At 34.6% G+C, this 26196-nt stretch overlaps 1 protein-coding gene across 4 annotated transcripts in view; it reads right to left on the bottom strand.

The window, feature by feature from the left end:
* AFG1L (AFG1 like ATPase) overlaps positions 1-26196 on the bottom strand; it is a 197396-nt gene that overhangs the window by 69606 nt on the left and 101594 nt on the right. For all 4 annotated transcript variants that reach the window (XM_042939500.1, XM_042939501.1, XM_042939502.1 and 1 more), the window contains exon 8: positions 24332-24390. In XM_042939500.1, the coding sequence (XP_042795434.1) occupies positions 24332-24390 (59 nt within the window). The remainder of the gene's footprint in view (positions 1-24331; positions 24391-26196) is intronic.

Raw genomic sequence — 26196 nt, 5'->3', positions numbered from 1 at the left:
AACCGCAAGATCGCGACCTGAGCTGAAGTCGGACATTCAACTGACTGAGCCACCCAGGTGTCCCTATTTGGTTCTTTTTTATGATTTTTTTCTCTTTGTTAAATTTCTCATTTTGTTTGTGTATGGTTTTCCTGATTTTGTTGAATTTGGTGTGTTTTCCTGTAGCCATTAAGTATCCTTAAAACAGCTATTTTGAATTCTTGATGGGGTAAACCCCAGGTGTCCATGTCTTTGGGATCAGTTATTGGAAGATTATTGTGATCCTCTGGTGGTATCATGTTTTCATGAGTTTTGCATTGTTGTCTTCACATCTGAAGTAGCAGTCACCTCCTCCTATCTTTACTAATTACTTTCAGGAGAGAAATACCTTCCATCAGCCCTACTCATGATCTGGAGGCTTTCTCAGACCTTCTATGGCTCTATAATTATTGTTCCCCCTTGAAGCAGGATATGACCACATGCTTACATGGCTTTTCTCAATCCTGCAACACACAAGGCTGAGGGCTGACAACTTTCCTTTTATTTTCCCAAAGATGCCACTAATGCTCAATTTTATGATATCTCTCTGGTGTGCAGATTCAGACTGCTTTCTGAACATGCTCACTAGCCATCTACCAAAGCTCACTCTTACCACAACCATTGGGAGCATGCACAGGGCATCAGCCACAAAATGAGGATGTGTGTGTGTGTGTGTGTGTGTGTGTGTGTGTGTGTGTGCGTGCGCGCACACACACACACGTGATATGCAGAGCACTGGAGATGTCCTCAAGCCAGCTGGGGGGCTCTGGGGGAGGTGTCCCCAGCAGCTTGTGAGCAAGCTTCTTGATGAAGTATGTGAAGCAGTTAGTAGGATCCACCTGTCTTCAATGTCTTCAAAGAGTTCTATCTGTCCCTCTCCCAGCCTCTCTCCTGCCCTCCAGCCATGCATGTCAGAATCAGTACTCTGGATGGAGCAAAAGAAGAATGAACCTCTTAGGCAGTATCCCACACAGCTGGGGAAGCAGGGTGATCACTCACATCCTCTTTTGTTCCCCTGCAGGGGAAATTACAGACCAAGATCTCTTTTTGCCCTAAACTGTGCTGCCTTAGGGGAGGAGTGATGCAGCTAAAGTTAAACCATTTCTCTGAGCCTCCCCAATGTGTCCAAACTTGGGTTTGTTTTTTTGTTTTGTTTTGTTTTTGCTCCAACAGTGTGCTGAAACTCCTCTACTAGAAACCCGGACATCTACAAAGGCTCTCTTGTCCTTGGGTGACTGTTTAAGAGAGCGTTTCCAGGGGCTCCCAGACCACAGCTGGGAGAGGCAAGAGCTGGTCCACAGCCAGGACCAAGGTCTATATATTCCTATTACCTGACACATAGATGGGTAAACCTCCTCCCAGGTGATTTGGCATATGGTGCTAAATCTAACACTGCTCACAAAGGCACTTTTGTCTGTGAATGGATGCCAAATTATTGTTGGGGGGGGGGGCATGAACATGAGATGCCTTACTCAACCTAATACTGATGTCATTTCTCCACATTAAATTTTTAACAGCAGCTACTCCTGAGGAGGGAAGTAGAAATAAGACACGGGTGGAAGAAGGGAAAAAATGCGGAGAAGGGAGAGTAGTGAAGGAGAAGCATTTGATATTTAGTATATATACACTTATGTGATGTTCTGATTTTTTAACCTAGCATGCATTCATTTATCTCACATAAAATTTTATAAAAGGAAAGATCTTAGAGAGCCCATGTATTGTCCCTAAAATAGCAGTACCTGGAAAAAGGTGATAGCTGCCTTATTGAAATTAGTCATTACACATTTCCAGCCCTGTCACAACCAACAGAATTTTAATTAATATTCCATTTCTTCTCCCACTGTTTACTTTATCCAAGAAAACCAGAGTTTTCATTCCTGAGGTTAAAAAAAAAAGAAAAACCAGGGTGCCTGGGTGGCTCAGTCAGTTAAGTACAGACTCCTGATTTTGGCTCAGGTCATGATCTCATGGTTCACACACATCCAGCTCTGCGCTGATGGCATAGAGCCTGCTTGGGATTCTGTCTCCCTCTCTCTGTCCCTCCCCTGCTTGCTCTCTCTCACAAAATAAATAAAAAGAAACTTAAAAAATAAAAAGAAAAACATATGAATAACATCACAGACTGGAAAAAAGTTGATGTATATACCTTTAGAAAAATCTTTTAAAATTTTTTTTTTAACGTTTATTTATTTTTCAGACAGAGAGAGACACAGCATGAACGGGGGAGGGGCAGAGAGAGAGGGAGACACAGAATCGGAAGCAGGCTCCAGGCTCTGAGCCATCAGCCCAGAGCCCGAGGCGGGGCTCGAACCCGCGGACCGTGAGATCGTGACCTGAGCCGAAGTCGGACGCTTAACCGACTGAGCCACCCGGCGCCCCAAAATCTTTTTAGAACTATGCTACCAACCCATAACTGCAGCACCTGTAAACTTTTTTTCTCCCACAAAAAGGAACTGGGCAATATATCCCCAGGCTAAGAGGAACTTCCCACTATATCTGCAGCTTTGCAAAATCTGTTTTTTTGAAAATCCTGTAAGTTTACCCACAAGATTTTTCCTTCTTCTATACAAATAATCAGAGGTAAACAGTAACTTTTCTATCTTAAAAAATATAACCATACTATAAATACAAAGTACATAATGCATGTGATTCATTTTTCTATAATCACAACTTCTAGAATGAGAAAGAAAAACTAAACCTCAATAAAATATTTACCTTAAAAAATCATCCTTGTATATTTTCAGAGACTGCATTAAGACTTCCAGTATCCAGGACAGCCATTTATAAATATTCTGAACTCTGGTTCTGCTCTTCTGCATTATATTTGCTCAGCTTTTTGTCATTTCACTGTTCACTAGCACTTTTATTTAAAGATGAAAGGGACATCTGGGTGGCTCAGTCTGTTAAGCATCTGACTCTTGACTTTGGATCAGGTCAAGATCTCACGGTTCGTGGGATTGAGCCCTGCAAGGGACTCCCATGCTGACAGCACAGAGCCTGTGTGGGATTCTCTCTCTCCTTCTCTCTCTGACCCTCCCCTGCTTAAAAGCTTGCACTCTCTCTCAAAAACAAAAAAACAAAACATTTTTTAAAAGCTTAAAAATAATAAAATAAAGATGACAAGAGGAAGAGAAAGAAGATGAATTTAGTCAATCTTGTAACTTATTCCGATCTTTGATAAAAGATCTGAAGAGTAAATTTTAAGCAATTAGCTAAAACAAGATTGAACATCATATTTATCATTATGTACAACTAAAGGTAGATTAATAAAGTAGATTATACTTTATAAAAGAAAGACAAATAGTTCCTTGATAAAAGCAAATGAGAATATAATTAATTCTACCCAAAGACAATATTATAATATGTAAATATAACAAATATATAATGTTACACACACACACACACACACACACACACACACACACACACTGAGCAACATGGTGGGTGGAAAGAACTCTCAGTAAAAAGCAGGAAATCTGGGTTCTAGGTACGGCTCTGTCACTAGCCAGGCAATCTTAGGCATGAGCCTCAAAAAGGTATAAATGTTACCTTACAGTCTAAGGTGCTGGTATAAATGTTGCTAAGGCTCCTTCCATATATTCCTTGCTCTGTAGCCATTTCTCAGCTCTCACTATTCATAACTTATTCAGTTTCATCAGGTAGCTTTTCCCACATACACTGAAACTATTTTTAGCTTTCTCCCTCTGCCCTCATCTCTCCCTTCTAAGCCTTCTCCAGCTTTCTCAGGAAAATCTTCACTTAACTCCAATTAGAGCAAAAACAAAATCATAAGCATGACTACTAAGCCAAGAGTGATGGCAGGGACACGCCTAAAAGAAAACAAAAAGCTTAACAAACAAAAGGCTCAGATTCATCAGCCTCATCAGCCTCTGAAATTTGCAGACACACATGGGAGTCCATTCAGAATTCACGTAAGTTTCCATTTCATTCACTCATCCTCCATAATCACCAGCATTACAGAAGATAGAAAATTTATTTAAAATTTGTGGGGGGGGGGGGGGAATGGGCTGAATGGGTGATGGGCATTGAGGAGGACACTTGTCGGGATGAGCACTGTGTATTAGATGCAAGTGATGAATCACTGGGCTCTACTCCTGAAACTAATACTACACTGTATGTTAACTAATTTGAATTTAAATAAATAAATTAAAAAAAAATAAAATTTGTGGTTTTATCACTGTTTTATATCATTGTTAGCACTGTACACTCCCAACACATAGTTAATCACTCCTAACCCATTCAATATTGAAGTATAATATTTTTCTTATAATTATTTGTTGGTGTGTCTATTTCCTCTAATAGAATACCCTGGTTTCCTTGATGGCAGGATTCATTTCAGGACAGCTTCACCATTGTAATCCTAGTGACTAAGCACTTAATAAATGCTAAAAGGAACTTAGCATGCATGTTGAAATCTGAATATTGTTTTCTTGTATTTTATCTTACAAAGGTGTAATATTTGAGCTAATTGGGCAATTAGGCTTTTGCAGACCAGCTAGCCTAGGACTTGAACACCACATTTAGAACAATGTTTAGAGGAGAAATCTATCATAATCCAAAAAAATAATTCACAAGTAAACTTCTGAAACTTAATTTTTTGAAAATTGGTAGCACAATAAGGGCCTTAGCAATCTTGAGGTCCAATCCTATCATTTATAGATGAAAAAAATGTGAACTCAAGTGGATTCAAGACACTTGCCCAAATGTCAGGAACAGAGCCAGACTCACAAAGAACTGCCTTCTTAACCCATTATTCTTCTGCTATATCATGGAACCACATAAATATGTGATATGACTGTATGGTTTCTTCTACTTTCATTTGTTAAGAATTTTAAAGATTTAAGTTATTTTAGGTATTATGGCAGAGTTTATTCAGTTAATCAACCATATCTTTATAATATGTGAATCCTAATGATCATTATTCATTATTAACTGAGGAATACTATAACTTTAAGGACTTCCACATGTCTTTAGAGACAAATTGCAGACTTCACATTTAATAAAAACAAGCTGAACACTATTGACAGTAAGAAGTACATTCTGATTATACATTAAGAAGTCCTTTCTATTAATTCTAATTTTAGTGCCAATCTACATGTTGTTCTTATTTACTTTAAGTGTTTATGTGTATATTCAGAGAGGACATTGTCTCAATAACCTGTGTATACTATTTAACACCAACTTATAAATGGGAAGTGTAGAGACAGTCAATAGTAAAAGAATATACAAAATATTTTGTACCAAGCACCCCTAGTATGCTATAATTTTGAGAGAGAAAAGCTAAATGCACTGAAGCAGAAAAAGGTTTCTTGGATATCTTGAAGCCTCAAAAACTTGGCCAAACTATTGTTCAATGTGCACACAGTTTGTGTCTTCATGCTCAGATGTTGTTGAAACAGCAGACTTAAAAGAAATAATGTCAATGAATCCTACCAAGCACTATACATGACCTCTGGGGTAATTAGCAATCATTCAAAAGCAACAAGACTAAAATGTTCTATTCTTTATTACTGTCAGCTCTTATCTTGATCAGCATTTTAATAAAGATGCTTCGTTTCTAAGACAGTTTCATGAATCAGTCATAATTACATTCTGACATGCAGTGAATAGTAAAGCAAAACTAAATATCACTTCATCAACCTTTCTAACCTTTATGCAAGTATTAACTGTAAATAATTTTTACACAATCCTACAACAGAAAATCTGCATATTTCTTAGCTTTGTACGTACTTTACCCCAAATGAATTTCCTGTGACCTATACCTGAAAAACACAATCAGCCATAATTATCCAGTTTTGTGTGATGCTCAGGTGTTGCCTTTCAGAGTTCAAATCAACTTCAAGTATAAAAGGCTACTTTATTCTACAAATGGCACAATATGCAAAATGGGTTAAGTAGCCAAAAGCATCTCAGAGCATTGTGGCTTGAAAGAAGTCTATCCAGAATCAAAACGTCAGAACAAAAATACACTAAGCAAAGTGACACTTATAAAAATAGATTCATAGATTACACATTAAGAAACGGATCCTGATGACTACTGCAGAAAGTCTTATCATTAAAATATGTAAAAAGAAGAATATTAATTAGAAGGAAATCTGAGAAGTTAAAGGGTAGATTTTTTTTAATGTAATACCAAAATAGTTGATGGAAGAGGGTGGAAATCTATCAGAAATATAAAACTTATGGGTATTATTCTGATACCAAGGATAATATGTAAAACTCTTTTAATACCAGCAACACCCCTCTCCCCAAAAAATACATGATTTAGAGTCTTGAAATAGCTAATTTCTCTGAAGACTAACTTTTTAAAATATTTTAGACAAAGTGAACATAATTCAGTATGGTAATAAATTGATAATGCATTTTGGATGATTTATTGTTTCAGATCTTTGAAGATTTCAAAATAAATGCAATGCTTTCTCAAGAATAATTTCTTGTCTTGTCAGTAGTGGTCACAGAATATCCACACAGAGCTAGGTTCCCAAACCTATATTTCCACTATGTCCTTCAAATAAGTAAAGTTTACAGTAAATCTACTGAGTGATATTGTTAACCAAGCTGATTTCCATTTAAAAACTTAACTATGGTGAAAAAAGAACATATTTACCACTTCACTTTGTGTAATTTCAATTTGAAAGATAAGTTCCTTCTAAAACTAATCTAAAATCATTCCTTATAGGTTTTTTATACATTTTATTATAAAACCACTTTCCTGGAACCTTATCAATCTGAAGCAAAAAAAGAAATATAACAAGCATCTTTTTCATATGGGACTAAAACCACAAAAATGTATAAGTCTTTTATGTGATAATTTTTGTTGAACTCTTCTGTTTAGCTTTCTTGATCATTATTCCTTCCTCTTATTGGAGGTACAAGCAAAGGAGGGAAAAGAAGTGTTGATTTAAGAAAACAGATTTCCCAGAAAAAAAACACAAAACTGTGATTAAGATTTAAACAAAAGCTAAAGATGGCTTCCTCCGAGCACTGATGAGGTCCGCTCCCTCATTACTAACAAATGAAAACTTGTGATGCATTTTGTTTCAAGAGAATCCAAAAGTCCTTGCTATAAAGCAGACAGGGGGGTGCTGAGTCCATTCACTCTTTCTGTATCACAACCATTATGTAAGAAGTATAAAACACTGCCTTTATGCTGCCAAGCCACAATGACTCTTCCTACATCAAAGGATTTTCACCACCAGGGTTTTTTCTTCAAAATTTATTCAAGCTAAGGGCAGAGAGACAACAATTCATACACGCTAATTACGTCTAATTATCTATTCCCTTTTCTGACCAGCTTCGGCCAGTGTTATTTGCTATCTGGATTTCTCACAACCTCCCTTTGCCCTGTCCATCCAGCCCAACAGTGAAGGCTTTGAAGCAAACAGTTGTGGCTTTTTAGAGTTTTCTCAATATAAAGTTCAAGCAAATTAAATAATTATTCTGTTAGTTTTGACACATTTATGCGTTAAATATGAGGACCTCTTGGTTAATTTGGCAAATTCCTCACATCTCTTCATGGCTGGAATCATAGTAACACCCTCTCTTATGGGAGCGTCTCCTCATGCTTTCTTTTCATGATCTAAATGAAATGTTTATTGGATTAAAGTTCTTCTCTGCAGACCTCCACGGTGGCCTATGACAAAGAGCTTAAAAGTTCTATTAATTGGTTTGAGTTTTCAGGGAGGGGAAAGGGAGAATTTTATTTCACATTACATCACTAGCCAAGAAAATTGCCACGTGTAATTAAACTAATTTATCTCATGAGTCCAACAACTAATTCATATTTAAGACACACTTCCTTTCAATCATTTTTACCATTAGAGAATTGATTTCTTGTAATTTAGCCAAAAATAACTATTTATTATTCTAAGAGAAGAGAATTCAAGACCTAACAGTCTATATTTTACACATAAGCAATAGCCTGCTGTAGTCCAGTTTGATAAATATATCATCTATATATTTTATTTCTGATTACATAAATATAAATGTATCATTTATATATTTCATGGGAAATCTATGTTTTCATTTTATGTAAGACAATTACAGAAAATATTATTTTAAAAGGCATACACCCAAAATCACTTTTCCATAGGTAGGCCATGACTAATATAAGGTGTACATTCTGCTATCAAGATGAACAAGAATTACATTTTAAATCCACATTACAATAACTTTTAGTCTAGATATTTATTTATTTCAAGGACACAGCACAAAAATACTGTCACAAAGTTTAATGCCTGTTACTATAGCCAATTTGCTTAAATAAATTTTCTCAAACATATAGGAAATAGGTATATGAAAATAGATTTCGTTAATTTCTTCAGCCTAAAATTTAGCAAATTATAGGAATGTTTTGCAAGTCAATAACTCATTTTTGTATCTTAAAACTTTATTAAACACTAAAGTTCAAATGAACACTTTAGTGGTTTATGGGGGAAAGTCATAACTCTTTTCAATTCTGGACTTCAGTCTATTACTTTTCCACATTTTGTTTCTTTCAATCTTTAAGGGATAAAAACCTAACTCCTAAGTAAAGACATTATCACACTAACAAAGAGTTAATCCTTGCTACACTGACTCAGGTGACAACATAGTGGAGGTCAGTCAGTGGAGTTGACACTGACCTCAAGAGCTGATTCGGATTACTTAGCCCTCTGAAATCTCTAGTATTGAAAGTTATAATGAACAAACTGACAAATCAATTTCACCAATGAAATGAAAATTATGGCAGGAAGAAATGGCAAATAAATACACACTTAACAAATCTATAAATCCCAATGCAGGTAGCTGGGCAGTCTGAGCATTAAAGTGTTTTACCTGAGGGTTATAAACAATTTTTTTTAAAGTTTGTAACTAGAAATCACACAATACCAGAATATTCTCAGAGTTCACTATAGATGTAAGATTTCTTAGGAAAAAAAAGTCCTCAGGAAACAAAAACAAAAGCTAATACTCAGCATTTTGAGAGGAGTGGGCAGTTTTAGATAAAGGATGCATAACAACTGAGAAACATTAACAACCAAGTAGAAGAAATAAAGTTATTGCCTGAACATTAAAAAATATTATAAAAATCATAATAATAAAACCATTACTACTTTAGATTATAAAGTATTTTTATTTGTTGCATAGTTAAACCCAACAAATGTTAAACCAAATCAGATTATGATGCTTTCCCAATGGACAACTCTTTATCAGGAAAAGGAAAATTCATATTTATAAGTTAATGCTAGTATCTTATTTTTCGATAATTTAGTAATCTAATATTCATCAAAGGAAAATTATACTGCGGAATGCCTTGTTGGTTATTTCTGACCAGCTTACAGGTGTGATTTTCATAATCTATTAAACACCTAACTCATTTCTTTTCTAATCATTTAATTGTAAATAGAAATTTAAAAACTTAAGAAAGAAGATAGTTTGCTAAAACATTAGTGTGAATGAAAGTTAAAATGCCACATTACTGATAACAGAATCTATCACCATATAGCAAAACACTACATACAATACTACACAGGAACATTTCCCATGGGGAGATTATTTTAGATCTGTCCACATTGTTAAAATGATTAAGGAAATCATAAAAAGGGATGCCTGGCTGGCTCTGTCAGTAGAGCACGCGACTCCTGATCTTGGGGTTGTTAGTTCGAGCTCCCTGTTCAGTGGAGAGATTACTTAAAAATAAAATCTTAAAAAAAAAAAAAAAAGGAAAGAAAGAAAATTATAAAAGAAAGTTAATAAAATCACATGGAAAATTATTTTTTAACTCTAAAAAGTATGAATAGCATTTATCTCTTTAAGGGCTCATTATAGAATGCATCAGACACAATGGTTTATCTAAGTTTAAGTGATGGAGTAAAGAGACAGATTTTTACCCAAATATAAAACAGCTGTCCAAAATATCATAGATGGCTGGAATTTGATCAGATGAGAAAAGCAACAATGCTTGCCAGGCAATCCATGTATCAAGAAAGCCAATAATAGTGTCTAGCTGAAATTAACCTAAGAAACTACTCTTCTCAAAATATCAACTGGTCCTTTCCTTTCAACCACAATGATTTCATTTTTTAAATTATGTATATATATATATTTTTTAATTTTTTTTTGAGAGAGAGAATAAGAGAAAGCTCACACACACTACACACATACAAGCTGGATGGGGGGAGGGGAGAGAGAGACAGAGAGAGAGAGAGACAGAGAGAGAGAGAGAGAGAGAACAAGAACCCCAAGCAGGATCTGCACTGTCAGCACAGAGCCCTTTGTGGGGCTCAATTCCACGAAAAGTGAGATCATGATCTGAGCCAAAATCAAGAGTCGGACACTTAACCGACTGAACCGCCCAGGCACCCCTCAACCACAATGATTTAAATAATGTTTACAACACAAAATTATGTTCAATGTATATTATACAATGAATGCGCATTTAAGATATTATTTTCTTAAATGTAAAAATTGAAGATATTTCTAAGAAAGTTGATCCTAACAAAACTGGTATTTCTCAACTTATCAAATTATTTGAAATTGATACTGAGCCACTGTCTCGTCTTTTGGTTCACCAGAAGCTTCCTCCCTTCTATCAATCATTTATACAGCAAATTCTTAAAATGACACTTTCTGCAAGATTTAAAAATGAATCTATGCTGACACAGGATTTCCACCACATAAAAAAGTCACTCTTCACAGAAAAAAAGTGCTATATACATATGTTATTTTAAACACTTATCTCTCTTTCCTTTGCATGTTGTATAAATCAGGGATAAGAAAACTTTCTGTTAAAAGCAGATAGTAAATATTTTAATTTGAAGGCCGTAAGTGCCACAGCTACTTAACTCTGCCACTGTACTGTGAAAACAGTCACAGACAATACATAAATGAATAAGCATGAAGTTTTTCAATAAAATCTTATTTACAAAAACAGGTGGCAGAGTGAATTTGGCCACTGGCTATAGTTTAACAATCCCTGGTATAGTTTATCACAGTCTAAAATACTGCAGTGTGGAACTAAGATACTTAATTTCACAGAATAGTGCTATGTAGATACCAACATATGCTTTCACAATTATATGTTTATATACTTAGAAGAATTACTTCCGTTTTATTAAAATCACAACAAAGATTCTTTAAGACTAAATCAGCAAAATCAGGACATTGTGTTATATAGTAAGCAAGGAGTTTCAAGTTTGAAGCATGCACAATAATCATAGTATTAACCATCTTTAATATACATAAGGGAATGTTACATACTAAATTTTTTTTTAATTTATAGTAGTCTCCCCCCACCCCCTTATCTGTGATGGATACAGTCCAAGATGCCTAAAACTGCAGATAGTACTGAACCCTATATATCCTATGTTTTATACACACACACACACACACACACACACACATACATACATACCTAAGATAAAGTTTAAATTATAAATTAGACATAGTAAGCGATTTACAACAATATACTGTAATGAACATTATGTGGTTATGGTCTCTCTCTCAAAATATCTTATTGTACTATATTCATCCTTCTTGTGAAGTGAGATAATAAAATGCCTACATGATACGATGAAGTAAGTGAGTGACAAAGGCAATGTGACGTGGTGTTAGGTTACTATTGACCTCTGACAACAGGTCAGAAGGAGGATCATCTGCTTCCAGACCAAGGGGGATCCTCAGGTAATTGAAACTGTAGCAAGTCAAACTGTGGGTAACAAGGAACTACCCTACATGCAATACATATTCTTTTATGGGGGTGGGGGTGGGGATCTGACTTTTAAATACATTTGCAAGTGGGTGCTTGGGTGGCTCAGGTCGGTTAAGCGGCCAACTCACATTGATTTTGGCTCAGGTCATGATCCCAGGGTCATGAGATGGAGCCCCACGTCGGGCTCTGCACTGGGTGTGGAGCCTGCTTAAGATTCTCTTTCCATCTATTCCTCCCCGCCCTCAAAAATTAATTAATTAATTTCCAACTTTCAAGCAAACAGAAGAATGTAATAGTTGTTATGTTATAAAAATCTCAAAGAATTACTAATCACAAAATTTTTAATCTGTAATTCTCATGCTTGTGTTTCTTTTCCATGTGGTTTTTTCCTCCATGATGAATGCCCTTTCCCACTATGCCTGGTAATTTTTATTTGATTTCTAAGTTTCAATTTAAGTATCACTTGTTCTTTGGAAATACTCCTGACATGTACCATCTACTCCACTCAAACTGCTGGTGTGGGTTGGGGCCCCTTTTCTATATTCTTTGGCATTCTATAGTTAACTCAATTACAGAAGTTCCCACCTGACACAAAGAAAATTTTACTGACTTACAGACCATAAAAAAGACAATATTTAACCAGATTCAATGACCACCACCAATGTTTTATTACTCTAATATCTCCATTTAAAAGTTATTAATTCTGACTTAAAGTAGTTTGTTCAAGAAGTTTCATGAGTTCTATAAATCCTACGATACCACATATCCAAAAATATGTATCTGCAGGCTTAAATTTTCGTGACAGCTTGGCTAACAAGAAGGCACATCTTTTTTTTTTTAATGTTCATTTATTTATTTTGAGAGAGAGAGAGCAGGGAAGAGGGACAGAGGGATGGAGAGAGGGAGAGAGAAGGAGAGAGAAAGGGAGAGAGGGAGAAAGAGAAAGAGAGAGAGAGAGAGAGAGAGAGAGAGAGAGAGAGAGAGAGAGAGAATTCCAAGCAGGCCTGTTGCAGGGCTCAGTCTCATGACTACCAGATCATAAAATGAGCCAAAATCAAGAGTCAGATGCCCAAACCACTGAGTCACCCAGCTCCCCAACTTTTCTTCTATTTAACTGTATGACTCTTTCTTTATCCTTGAAATTCAGTTATGCATCAGAAAAATATATTACCCCTCTATTTTATCTTTATTTTTCTCTTTCAGAAATATGAATTATGTGAATGATTGATCTGTTGTCTGCTTTCCATGTCTAGCAGTTTCACTGTAATTGTTTTATCTCTGACTATTCTAGCTACACTTTGTGTGACTTTTCCATAAGTTGAGTCTATTTATCACTAATTTTATTTTTAGCAGTTTCAATCCTTTAACTTGTTTTTCCTAAGATGCTTTTCACTTTTTTAATGTGTCTACCCTCACTCTATTTTCTTAGCTCTGCCACCTCACTTTCCATCTAATCTTGCAGCTACTTTACCTGTCCTCTTATTTCACTGGTACCCATAACTTCTTTATAATTTCTTTTAAAATATAGTAAAGTTATGGGGCGCCTGGGTGCCTCAGTCAGTTTAAGTGTCTGACTTCGGCTCAGGTCATGATCTCGCGGTTTGTGAGTTCGAGCCCTGAATCGGGCTCTGTGCTAACAGCTAGCTCAGAGCCTGGAGCCTGCTTCGGATTCTGTCTCCCTCTCTCTCTGCCCCTACCCCACTCTGTCTCTCTCTCTCTCTCTCTCTCTCTCTCTCTATATATATATATATGTGTGTGTGTATATATATACATATAGTTTTATCTACAAACGTCTCCCGTTTCCTTAGGTAGTTCTTCCAAAGTATATTCTTCATGTGCTTTTACTTATTAGTGCGTGTCTACCTCTCCTGTTTGTTCCTGCTGCTTCCTTCCTATGCCCACCATTTCACTCTTTTAATAATAGCCTCTGTACATAGGACCTATGTTCATTTCATTTTGCTTTTTGCTAATTCCTTAACCCTGAATGTGAATAATCCTACCCAGATCTGCCGACTTCCTAAGAAGGGTAGACAAAAATTTACCTGCTAAAAGAATGGGTTTTATTATAAAAAATAATACAAGGGGCACCTGGGGGGGTTCAGTCGGTTAAGTATCTGAATTCAGCTCAGCTCATGATCTCATGTTCATAAATTCAAGCCCTGCATCAAGGTCTGTGCTAACAGTGCAGAGTCTGCTTAGGATTCTCTCACCCTACCTCTCTGCCCCTCCCCCACTCACACTCTATCTCTATCTCAAAATAAATTTTAAGAATATGAAAAAGAAAAATAAACAAAAAATAATACAAGATCATTCCAGAAAAGTCTAATGTTAGAATTCTTAGAAAAGTAAGGGATGCCTGGGTGGCTCAGTCAGTTAAGTGTTCAACTCTTGATTTCAGCTCAGGTCATGATCTCATGGTTTGTGGGTTCAAGCCCCACATCAGGCTCTGCAATGACAGAGCAGAGCCTGCTTGGGATTCTCTGTCTCCCTCTCTCTCTGCCCCTCCCCTGCTCACTCTCTTTCTCTCTCAAAATAAATAAACATTTTTTAAAAAAAGAAATCTTAGAAAAGTCTAACAGAGAAAATGTAAATCATCTATAATCTAACTCTTCAGAAATAAGTTCTAGCTATATTTTGAGGTATTTATTTCTAGTAGTTTTCTATTCATGTACATGTACATTACTTTCACAGTTAAGAGTACTGGATATACTCTTGCATCATATTTTTTCACTCAAATTATCTGTGAACATTATTACACATTATTAAAATCTTTTTAAAAATATCATTCCAAGTAAGTATACTATAATATCCCCTCATGTGACTGTACCATCATTTACTTAATGATTCCTCTAAAGATGGGAAAGATGTTCTCATCACTGCTTCTTAAAAATAGTTATCCTGAGGCACCTGGGTGACTTGGTCAGTTCTGTATCCAACTCTTGGTTTCAGCTCAGGTCACGATTTCACATTTGCATGAGTTCAAGCCCCATGTCAGGCTCTACACTGGCAGTGCAGAGCCTGCTTGGGATTCTCTCTCCTTCGCTCTCTGCCCCTCCCCCTTTCACGATATCTGTGTTTCCCTCAAAATAAGTAAATAAAAAAGTTTTTTAAAAAAGTTATCCTATTTTATATTTCTAAAGTATCTGTAAAAAAAAAAAATATGGCTCTGAGCTCCTAAATTACAAAATATCCTGTCTTCTTCTTTACGATTAAAAGCTAAGATGATGGAAACCATTAAAAAGTGAAAAGGCAACCTACTGAATGGGAAAAGATAATTTGCAAATGACTTATCTGATAAGAGGTTAATATCCAAAATATATAAAGAATTTATATGACTCAAAACCAAAAAGCCCCATGTAATCTGATTAAAAGATGGAGAGAGGACCTGAAAAGACATTTTTCCAAAGAAGACATACAGACAGGCAACAGACTGCTCAATATCACTCATCATCAGAAAAATGTAATTCAAAACCACAATGAGACATCACCTTACAACTTGTCAGAATGGCTAGAATCAAAAACACAAGAAATAACTCGGATGCCTGGCCAGGTTGCTCAGTTGGTAGAACACGTGACTCTTAATCTCAGGGTCAGGAGTTTAAGCCACATGTTGAGCATGGAGCCTACAAAAGAAAAGAAAGAGAGGGAGAGGAAGGAAGGAAGGAAGGAAAGAAGGAAAAATATTGGCAAGGATGTGGAGAAAAAGGAATCTTGCTGACAGGAATGTAAATTGGTGTAGACACTATGGAAAACAGTATGGAGTTTCCTCAAAAAATTAAAAATAGAAATAGCATACTACTATTCAGTAATCCCACTACTGGCTATTTACCAAAAGAAAACAAAAACATTCATTCAAAAAGATATGCAGCCCTGTGTTCACTGCAGCATTATTTACAATAGCCAAGATATGGAAGCAACTCAAATGTCCTTCAATAGATGAATGGATAAAGAAGATGTGGTAGATGTACACAATGGAATATTACTCAGCCAGAAAAAAAAAGAATGAAATCTCACCATTTGCAACAATATGGACGGACCTTCATTATGCTAAGTGAAATAAGTCAGAGAAAGACAAATACCATATAATTTCACTTATACATGTAATCTAAAAGACAAATGAATAAAGAAACAAAAATTAAACAGAGTCCTAAATACAGAGAACAAACTGATGGTTCTTGGCAGGTGAAATAGATAAAGACGATTAAGAGGTACAAATTTCCGTATGGAATCAGAAAAGACCCCGAATAGCCAAAGTAATGTTGAAAAGAAAACCAAAGCTGGAAGCATCACAATTCCGGACTTTAAGCTGTATTACAAACCTGTAATCATCAAGACAGTATAGTACTGGCACAAAAACAGACACATAGATCAATGGAACAGAACAGAAAACCCAGAAATGGACCCATAAACATATAGACAACTAATCTCTGACAAAGCAGGAAAGAATATCCAGTAGAAAAAAAGACAGTCTCTTCAGCAAACAGTATTGGGAAAACTGGACAGCCATGTGAAGAATGAACCTGGACCACTTTCTTACACCATACACAAAAATAAACTCAAAATGGATAAAAGGCCTAAATGTAAGACAGGAAACTGTCAATCCTAGAAGAGAAAACAGGCAACAACCTCTTTGACCACAGCCACAGCAACTTATTTGACATGTATCCAGAGGCAAGGAAAACAAAAGCAAAAATGAACTACTGGACCTCATCAAGATAAAAGACTTCTGCATGGCAAAGGAAAAAACCAGCAAAACTAAAAGGCAAACAATGGAATGGGAGAAGATATTTACAAAAGACATCAGATAAAGAGTTAGTATCCAAAATCTATAAAGAACTTATCAAACTCAACATCCAAAAAACAATCCAGTGAAGAAATGGGCAAAAGACATGAATAGACACTTCTCCAAAGAAGACATCCAGATGGCTAACTGACACATGAAAAAATGCTCAACATCACTCATCATCAGGGAAAGAGAAATCAAAACCACAAAGAGATACCACCTCACATCTGTCAGAATGGCTAAAATTAACAACTCAGGCAACAGTAGACATTGGCGAGGATGCAGAAAAGAGGAACCCTTTTGCACCTGATGGGAATGCAAACTGGTGCAGCCCCTCTGGAAAATAATTTGGAAGTTCCTCAAAAAATTAAAAATAGAACTACCCTATGACCCAGCAATTGCACTACTAGGTATTTATCCAAAGGATACAGGAGTGCTGATTCAAAAGGGCACAAGCACCCCAATGTTCATAGCATGACTATCAACAACAGCCAAAGTATGGTAAAAGCCCAAACGTCAATTGACCGAGGAATGGATAAAGATGTGGTGTGTGTGTGTGTGTGTGTGTATGTATATATATATATATACATACACACACACACACACATATACATACATGTATATATATATATGTATATATACACATATATACATACATACATATACACATACATACACACACACATACATACAATGGAATATTACTCGGTGATCAAAAAGAACGAAATCTTACCATTTGCAACAATGTGGATGGAACTAGAGTATTATGCTAAGCAAAATAAGTCGGTCAGAGAAAGACAAATACCATATGACTTCTTTCATGTGGAATTTAAGAAACAAAACAGATGACCATAGGGGAAGGGAAGTAAAAATAAGAAAAATAGAGAAACAAACCATAAGAGACTCTTAAATACAGAGAACAAACTGAGGGTTGCTGGTGGGGTGTTTGGCAGAGGGATGGGCTAAATGGCCGAGGGGCATTAAGGAGGGCACTTGTTGGAATGAACACTGCATGTTATATGTAAGTGATGAATCAGTAAATTCTATTCCTGAATTTCATTATTACATTATATGTTAACTAACTTGTATTTAAATTTGAAAAGATAAAATAAATAAAAATTTTTCAAAAAGAGGTACAATTTCTAGTTATAAAACAAGTAAGTTACAAAGATGAGAAGTACGGCATAAGGAACATAGTCAATAATGTTTGGTGACAGATGGTGACTACACTTACTGTGGTGAACAGTGAGTAATATATAGACAGAATTGTTGAATCAATATGTTGATTAGCTTCATCTGAAGCTAATATAATGGTAAATTTTAATTATAGTTCAATAAAAAAAAAAAACTAAGAGACTTCTCCTTTTGGCCAAAGCAGAGTATTTAGAAGTCAATTTTGCCTTCCTGCCATTAAGCACTAAAACACTGGACAAAACATTTAAAACCTCTACTACCAGACATAATACAATGAGTAGCAAAAGACGCAATCCCTGAGATGTGGGAAATAAACCAGTTAAGCAAGCATTACACTTCCCATGGCTTTCTGTCAGAGGCAATTTCTAGACTGCAGCACAGCAGTCTAAATCAGTTGAGGAGACAGTGATCAGAGCTCTAGGAAGTTGAGGCAGTTGGGATTTGCATGGCAGAGTTCAGTAAAAGAGGAAGCTATGCAGAGACAGAGCTCTAGAATATCTGCATAGAGAATGTCTGTAATCTTTGGCTGAATATTAAATTGCACGTGCATAAGGTGAAACTTCACAAGACTGGGGAAAGAACAATCCACCCAAAGCTGGGAGATACAAGCATTCTGAACAGACAGAGTAGAGAGAAGTTGGTGACACTAAGGGGATTCAGTAGAGGCTCTAGAAGGGTCACATTTAGAAGAAAGAGTAAAATAGTCTTAGAGTAAAGGCTACTTGAGACATACTATCAAAGCTTAGAAACAAGCCTCAAGGGGCACCCAGGGTGGCTCAGTTGGTTAAGTGTCCCACTCTTGATTTCAGCTCAGCTCATGATCTCACAGGTTTGTGGGATAAAGCCCTGCATTAGGCTCTGTGCTGGCAGTGCGGAGCCTGCTTGGATTCTCTCTTTCTCCTTCTCTGCCCCTTTCCCACTTGCGTGCTCTCTCTCTCTCAAAATAAATAAACATTAATTAAAAAGCCTCGGAAGGATAAAGCTGATCTGCAAGCAACTTAACCACTTGCCAAAATAAAATTCAACAGCCTTAAAGGAAGTAACACTCAATATAATCATCACAATGTTCATCATCCAATCACAAACTATTAAGTTTGCCAAGAATCAGGAAAGGAGGACTCACAACCGGCGGGGGGGGGGGGGGGGGGGGGGGGGGGGGGGAGGTTAAAATCAGAACACAGAAACAAAACCAAAATGACAGAAATGAAGGAATTAGCAGACAAGAACATTTAATAAAACGACTTCTACTTCTGGGAAGATGGAGTAGACATCCTTTCTCTGTCCCTCCTGACATGTACAATTTAAAATCCTAGAGATCATATATAAAATAAACATAGGTACATACTAAAAAGTAGAACAAAAAAGAGGTAGGGATCTCAAGACCTGAGAAACAACAGAATGGTGAGTTCTCTGCTTTTCTGTTCAATTCACGTATTCCAGACTTGGAACTGAAGAAGCCAGCATCCCAGAAATGCCAATGGACATGGACAAGGGAGGACCCAGGAAAATGGCAGCATAGCAAAGAAGAAACTTTTCAACAATAACTTGTACTGTGGCAAACACCACAGTGGAAAAAACCGATGCCACCTGCACCCTTTCCAGCAAAGGCTGAGAGGAGTCTAGAAGTACATTCTCACAAGGCTGTTAATGAGGCATCCCAACACTCCTGCCAGTGACATCAGAGAAGGTTAAGTGGGGAACTGAAACTTTCAACCCTGGGGCACCTGGCTGGCTCAGTCAGTGGAGCATGCAACTCTTGATCTCAGAGTTGTGAGTTCGAGCTCCATGTTGGGTGTAGAGATTACTTAAATAAATAAATTTTTTTTAAAAAAGAAACATTCATCCCTGCCAGTCAATAATGAGCACCCCGCCTTCCCTACCCCGATGATGTCAGTGGAACCTCTCCACCAGCAGAAACAAGGAGTACCTGCTCTATAGATGCTGATAAAGAACCTGGACTGCCCCCTATATCTAGCAATAATTAGACAGTGCCTATCCTTCTGTTAGAATAGTGCCCAAAAAGCCATCTAAAACTCAAGTTTAAAGATGACAAACAAATGGCCAATAAGCACACGAAAATATGCTACTCGTCACTGATCACTTGAGAAACATGAATCAAAACTACAATGATTACACACAGAAGAATTAAAAGGACTCAGACAAATATTAGTACACAAGTGTTCACAGCAGCATTATTCACAACAGCCAAAAGGTAGAATCAACCCAATGTCCATCAATAGATGAACAGATGAACAAACAGTGGTATATATGTATAATGGAATCTTATTCCTTAAAAAGGAATGGAATATGACACATACTACAGCATGGATGAACCCTGAAGACATTATGTAAGTGAAAAAACCCAGACACAAAAGAACAAATATCATATGACTCCATTTATATAAGGTACTTAAAATGGCAAATTCATGGAGATAGTAAGTAGAATGATGGTTACTAGGAGTTGGGAGAAGAGGAGAATGGGGAGTTATTATTTAATGAGTACAGAATTTCAGTTTGGGAAGACGAAGTTCTAGAGCTAGGTGGTGATGATGGTTGCCCGACAATGTAAATGTACTTAACGGCACTGATTGTACACTTAAAAATGGTTCGAATGGTAAATTTTATGTTATATATACTTTACCACAATAAAAAAAATTTTAAAAATAAGATCCAAAGTCTCATGACAGATTATGAAAATGTCCAAATTTCAAATGAAATTCATTCATACCAAAAACCAGGAAGATCTCACACTATAAAAAGACAATCACTAGATAAATTCATTCACACCAAAAACCAGGAAGATCTTACACTGTAAAAAAAACATCAAGATGACAGAGATGTTAAAATTATCTGATAAAATTACCCTATGCGTGTGCAATTTAAAGCAGATATGACAAAAATACTTCCACAATTATGACTATGCTTGTAACAACAAAGAAGCTTGTATCACTACTTAGTAAAAAAATTCATTATAAAAGTTCTATTCACAAGCAATATTTAATCATTCTAAATCTGCACGCAACTTACAGCCTCGAAATATGTTAAGGTCAATGACAGAATTATCAGAGAAATAAATAGATTCATAACCATAGTGAGAGATGTTTTCCATAAGCTTCATAATAATTGATGGGAAAAAATAATAAGAATTTGAACACAATTAACAACTCCAATCTAATGGGTGTACTGTGTTATATATACTATCACATACAACTGTAGTTGAGTACTCATTATTTTCGAGAATACAAAGAACATTTTTATAAAAATTGGCCATATATTAGGCCATAAAGGAAATTTCAACAAATTTTAAAGGATTTAAGTTGCATGGAGCATATCCTCCCACCACAACGCAATTAAGCATTTGTTGAGAAAATAATAACAACAGGAAATTTCATATGCTTGTTTGGAAATTAAAAAACATACTTCTAGCTAACACATGCGTTAAAAAAGAAATCACAATAGAAATTAGAAAATACTTTGAACTTAATAGTGAAAATACTAAATATAAAAACTTAATGAATGCAGCTATTTACGGGAAAATAAATAGCCTTAAATGCAGTTAGGAAAGAAGGTTGAAAAGAGATTTAAAAAAAATTAATCTCAGTAAATTAGAAAATGAAGAGCAAGATAAATTCAAAGAAAATGCAAGTAAGAGCAAAACTGGAGCCTCCCCACTTAAATGGCAGTGGAAATTATATGTAAGGGTTAGGTTTTGTTTTGTTTTGGTTTTGCCTTGCTTTGCTTGAAGGAGTTCTCCAGGAGGGCTTCCTAAAAGAGATATACCTAAACATTTTCTATATCCTTTCAAGTACTATGGCTTTTTCTTTTCTTTTTTTAAATAAATTGTGGTAAAATATACATAACAAAAACATTATCATTTTAACCATTTTAAGTGTGCAATTCAATGGCATGAAGTACATTCATGATGTTATACAACGATTACTAATGTCTATTTCCAGAACCTTTTCATCATCCCAAAGAGAGACTCTACCCATGAAATAATAATTACCCATTCCCCACTCCTCTTAGCCCCTGTAACCTCTATTTTACTTTTGTTTCTCTGAATATGCCGTTTCTAGGCACATCATATAAGTGGAATCATATAATATTTGTCCTTTTGTTTCTGACTCCTCTCACTTAGTATGTTCTCAAGGTTCATCTGTAATGTAGCAAATGTCAAAATTTGCATTCCTTTTTTATAGCAAAACAATAATTCATTGTATGAATATACCACATTTTGTTTTTTAACAGCATATTGGCCCTCCTCATCATTCCTACTATCTTATAAAAATATTATTGTTTACTAAGAACTTACATAGGCTCTTGTTTTTTTGCAATACTCCAAGCAACAAATCACAAGTTCTTGTAGTGAATTACCAATTTGTTATCACTTGGTTTATAGGAGAGGACATAAAAGAAAAAGTGAATATACACTGTACTTTTTCCCCAAATAAATTTCTATCTGGTTTATAGTCTCTTTTTATTAAACCAAGATTCTCTATTAGTTTTAAGATTGACTTCTGCTATACAGTTCTCTCAGCTGGGTCAAAATGCAAGAGTAACACTAGCATATGTGAATAGACGAAATGTCATTTAAATAAATATGAAACAAACTTTCCTTACAAAGGAAACCTCATATGCCCACCAAAAAAGTTCCAGGGAAACCAGCCACAGCATATATTTACCTGGCTGATGTTTTGTTACATGTGAAAAGTCTTGAATAAACGGGACATTTTAAATACTTTCTTATCCAATAAGATATTCAGTTTCCTAGGAATTTTAGTTTGTGTTCAATTTCAAATTGTACATTATTTATTTCAGTTCTTGTTCAATTTCAAATTTGGATAATTTATCTCTTTGGGTTTCTTCCTCTCTACAAATATATATATATATGTGTATATATATATATATATATATATATACACACATATATATATATATACACATACACACACAATACATATACTATATATATATATACAATACATATATATATACAATACATATATATATACAATACATATATATATACAATACATATATATATATATATATATATATATATATATATATATATACACACATATATATATGGAGAGAGAGAGAGGGTTAAAAAGTGAAAAAATTAAACCCAATCTGGCCAATTTAGTTGTTTATTAATAATGCTATTATATATTAAAGTATGACAAATTACTGGCCAAAAAATAAGGTTTGTGGTTAAAAAAAAAAAGTATACATACAAAGTTCCCTGAGAACCTTTAACTTGTTTCATTCTGTGAGCCTTCTCTCTTTACATTTTGTATATTTTATGCTACATGAAGATACTATTTTTAGTACCCATTTTTCTTAGCTTCCTTGTTTATATTTTGGTATCTACATGTACCAAATTACTTTGGATTCCCAGCATGAAGAACACACTGTACATTTATTTTCCCCCCAAATGCAAAACATGAATATAAAGGGGAAAAAAATACTAACAGCATAAATCTTCAAAGAGTACTTTTCCTTACATCTATAAATATCTCAGAGAAATTAAAAACCTCTGGGAACTTAAAATTGCTCAAGGAAAAAGATGTTTTAATTCTCCCAAGTATAGCACAGGGAATAAAGTTTGGTACCAATAATTTGAAAAAGACTATCTGACTGTATCTTTAGAATACTTGTAGAAAAAAAATAGATTTACTTCTCCTTCTTGATAAGAATTTTTGAGGTTTTAGGTTTTTAAAAATAATACAACCTCATCCCTTCTTCAGTTATATTGCTATAGACTGGGAAAAATTATGTACCTAAGAATTATGGGAGTTATATTTTGGCACATATGCTTATTTTTGGTACTGTTTTTGGTACTTCATTTTGCTTTGTATTATAGATATTTGTGTATGTCCTATATGACCAACTAGATTATAAATGACTTGTAAGCAAGAACAGCCTATTTCATGATTGCATTACCCATCATGCCCAAAGTAGCACTTTGCACATAGTAGGTTCTCAATAAGTATTGGTAAAATATAGAATTATTGAATAATTGTATAAAAATTTATTTAAATTAACAGTGAAAAAAGAGGCTATTTTATTCTTAATCATCTTGTAATGAAGACTATTTCAAACTCCATGCAGTGATGATACACACAAATATTTAAACTATTTATGTGCCTCAACTTGACATAATTTCATAACTTGATGGCAATCACATTTAAATATATTAGAATATTTTTGTAATAATGCTACTCTAGAATAGCAACTTTAATAGCTGAGAAAACACGTTAAAGACCATTAACCTTAAAGAAATAGAGAACATTAAACATTTTTTTCAGAAATCAATGTGTAAGGTTAAATATTCCACTATAATATTTATGAGCAAACCTCAAATTAGAATTTATAAATGCAAACTATCAAATGTTTCAGTTAGACAATAATTTAGACTATATTTTATAATTTCTCCTGTGTACACATTGATGAATACTATATAAAAAACATTCTTTTCTCCTTTAGTGTCTTTGACTATAACTATCTAATATCAAAATGAATTCTGCTTGAATGCAAGACCATAGGCAATCCTATAAAAGCCCTTAATTATCAATCAATATGATATTAATCAGTGAACACAAGTAAGTGATTTTCCTTACCTTTAGAACAGCAATGAATGGTACAAAGTTAGCTCTCTGGAGTCCATTTTTATAGAGATCTGAAAGAAAAAATTGATATTAGCATTTTACATAGCCTAAAATCAATGTTAACTCATATTTTGGCCTGAGAAATAAAGCTTTTATTTATAAAAAAAGATAAACATGCAAAAGAAAAATAACCAAAATGATTTCCATTCTGGTACTACACAAAATTCATTCTTAATAAGAAGAAAAATTAATAATTACAGAAAGAAGATCAAAAGACATTCAATCAAATTAGCTTTAAAGTATAATAAAAAGCAATGAAAGAATTTCAAAGATATCACAAATATTCCTAAGTCAATAACTCAACACAAGATATATACTTAAAAGTATTTAATATTTGAAAATATAGAATTTTACTAGTAAAGGAATTATATTGTCTTCTATCTCAATCTATAGTAAAAATTCTTAGTACATAATTAAAAATGTAGGACAAGATTAGCCTTTTAATAAAATACATCAACAGACAGAGCTGTGCATATATTTGTATCAAAGTTATATATTTAACATAAAGGTGAATAACACTAAGGCCACTTTACTTTAAAAGAAATTACCCCAAAATTAACATTCCATTCTCAATAGACTATAAATTTAATGCATTTATAAATAATAAATTGCTCGTATCTTGTGCTTTACAATGGTAATTTTCATATATGCATGTGTCACAGTGTACGTATGTTTAGACACATATTCACACACATAAACACATACCGTCAAGAGCAAAAAAGTGAAAGGGGGCAACAAATTTTAAACTTTGCATATTTTATTTTATTCTTCCTTTTTTCTTCCCTTCTAAAAAAAGACTTGGAATTTTATTCAAGAGATTGAACTTTTATTGTATATAAAACATTCCTTTTAAAAGTAAAATCTAAAGTAATGAGATTTTTTTTAAGTATAAAAATGTGAACAGTAAAAAGTTTCTCAATAATAAAACTCATGAATTAGATTATGTGTCTCAATTTTCTTTTAAACATTGCATTATAGGGTTCTTTCTAGATTTCCTTGTTTATAGAAAATGTGATAACTGAGACAGACTTCAACTGCCACATTTGCTTATAGAAATAAAACATGGTCATTAGGAAACATTTATTCTCTTTAGAAAAATATCCATCACAATACCATTACAGTGTATAAAGTATTTGCAAAGTTCTTTGGTTACTTAAGGACCAGAGGCTTTAATTCAGTTACATTTAATATTTTTATTTAGAGATATTATAAAAGGTAAGATAATGCTGGCCAGACTGTTGGAATTTCAACATTCAAAATGAGAGATTTCCTTTCCTATAGTCAATACCTCAAATGAGTAAAATGGCTAAAATGTAGAAAATGAGTTATAAAATTAGCTATTTTCATAGTCTTCCCTAATTACCAAGTTGCTGGGAAAGGTGCATAAAAATAATGCTGTATGATAAGAGTTGACAGCCATGATTATGACTAAGTGGTTAAAAAAATAAAATAATTTTAAATACACTCAATGTTTATAGCAGCTTTACTCATAAAAGCTAAAAACTTCAGCTTTATTTATAATGGCCAAAAACTGGAAGCAATCCAAATGTCCATCACTAGGTGAGTGGATAAACAGACTGTGGCATTTCTGTACAAAGAAATACTACTTAGCAATAAAAAGGATAAACTACTCATACAACAAAATAGATGAATCTCAAAATAATTATGCAGAGTAAGAGGCCAGGCATTAAAAAAAAAGGGTACATACTGTTTGATTCCATTTATACAAAACTCTAGAAAAAGCACATTAAAGCTACAATAACAAAAAGCAAATGAGTGGTTGCCTAGAGAAGGGGCAAGGAGGATGACAGCGACAA

The sequence above is a fragment of the Panthera leo genome, chromosome B2 (assembly GCF_018350215.1).
Source record: "Panthera leo isolate Ple1 chromosome B2, P.leo_Ple1_pat1.1, whole genome shotgun sequence".
Classification (NCBI taxonomy): Eukaryota; Metazoa; Chordata; class Mammalia; order Carnivora; family Felidae; genus Panthera; species Panthera leo.
Note: the sequence above shows the minus strand (reverse complement) of the source record. Positions and strands in the feature narration are given on the sequence as shown.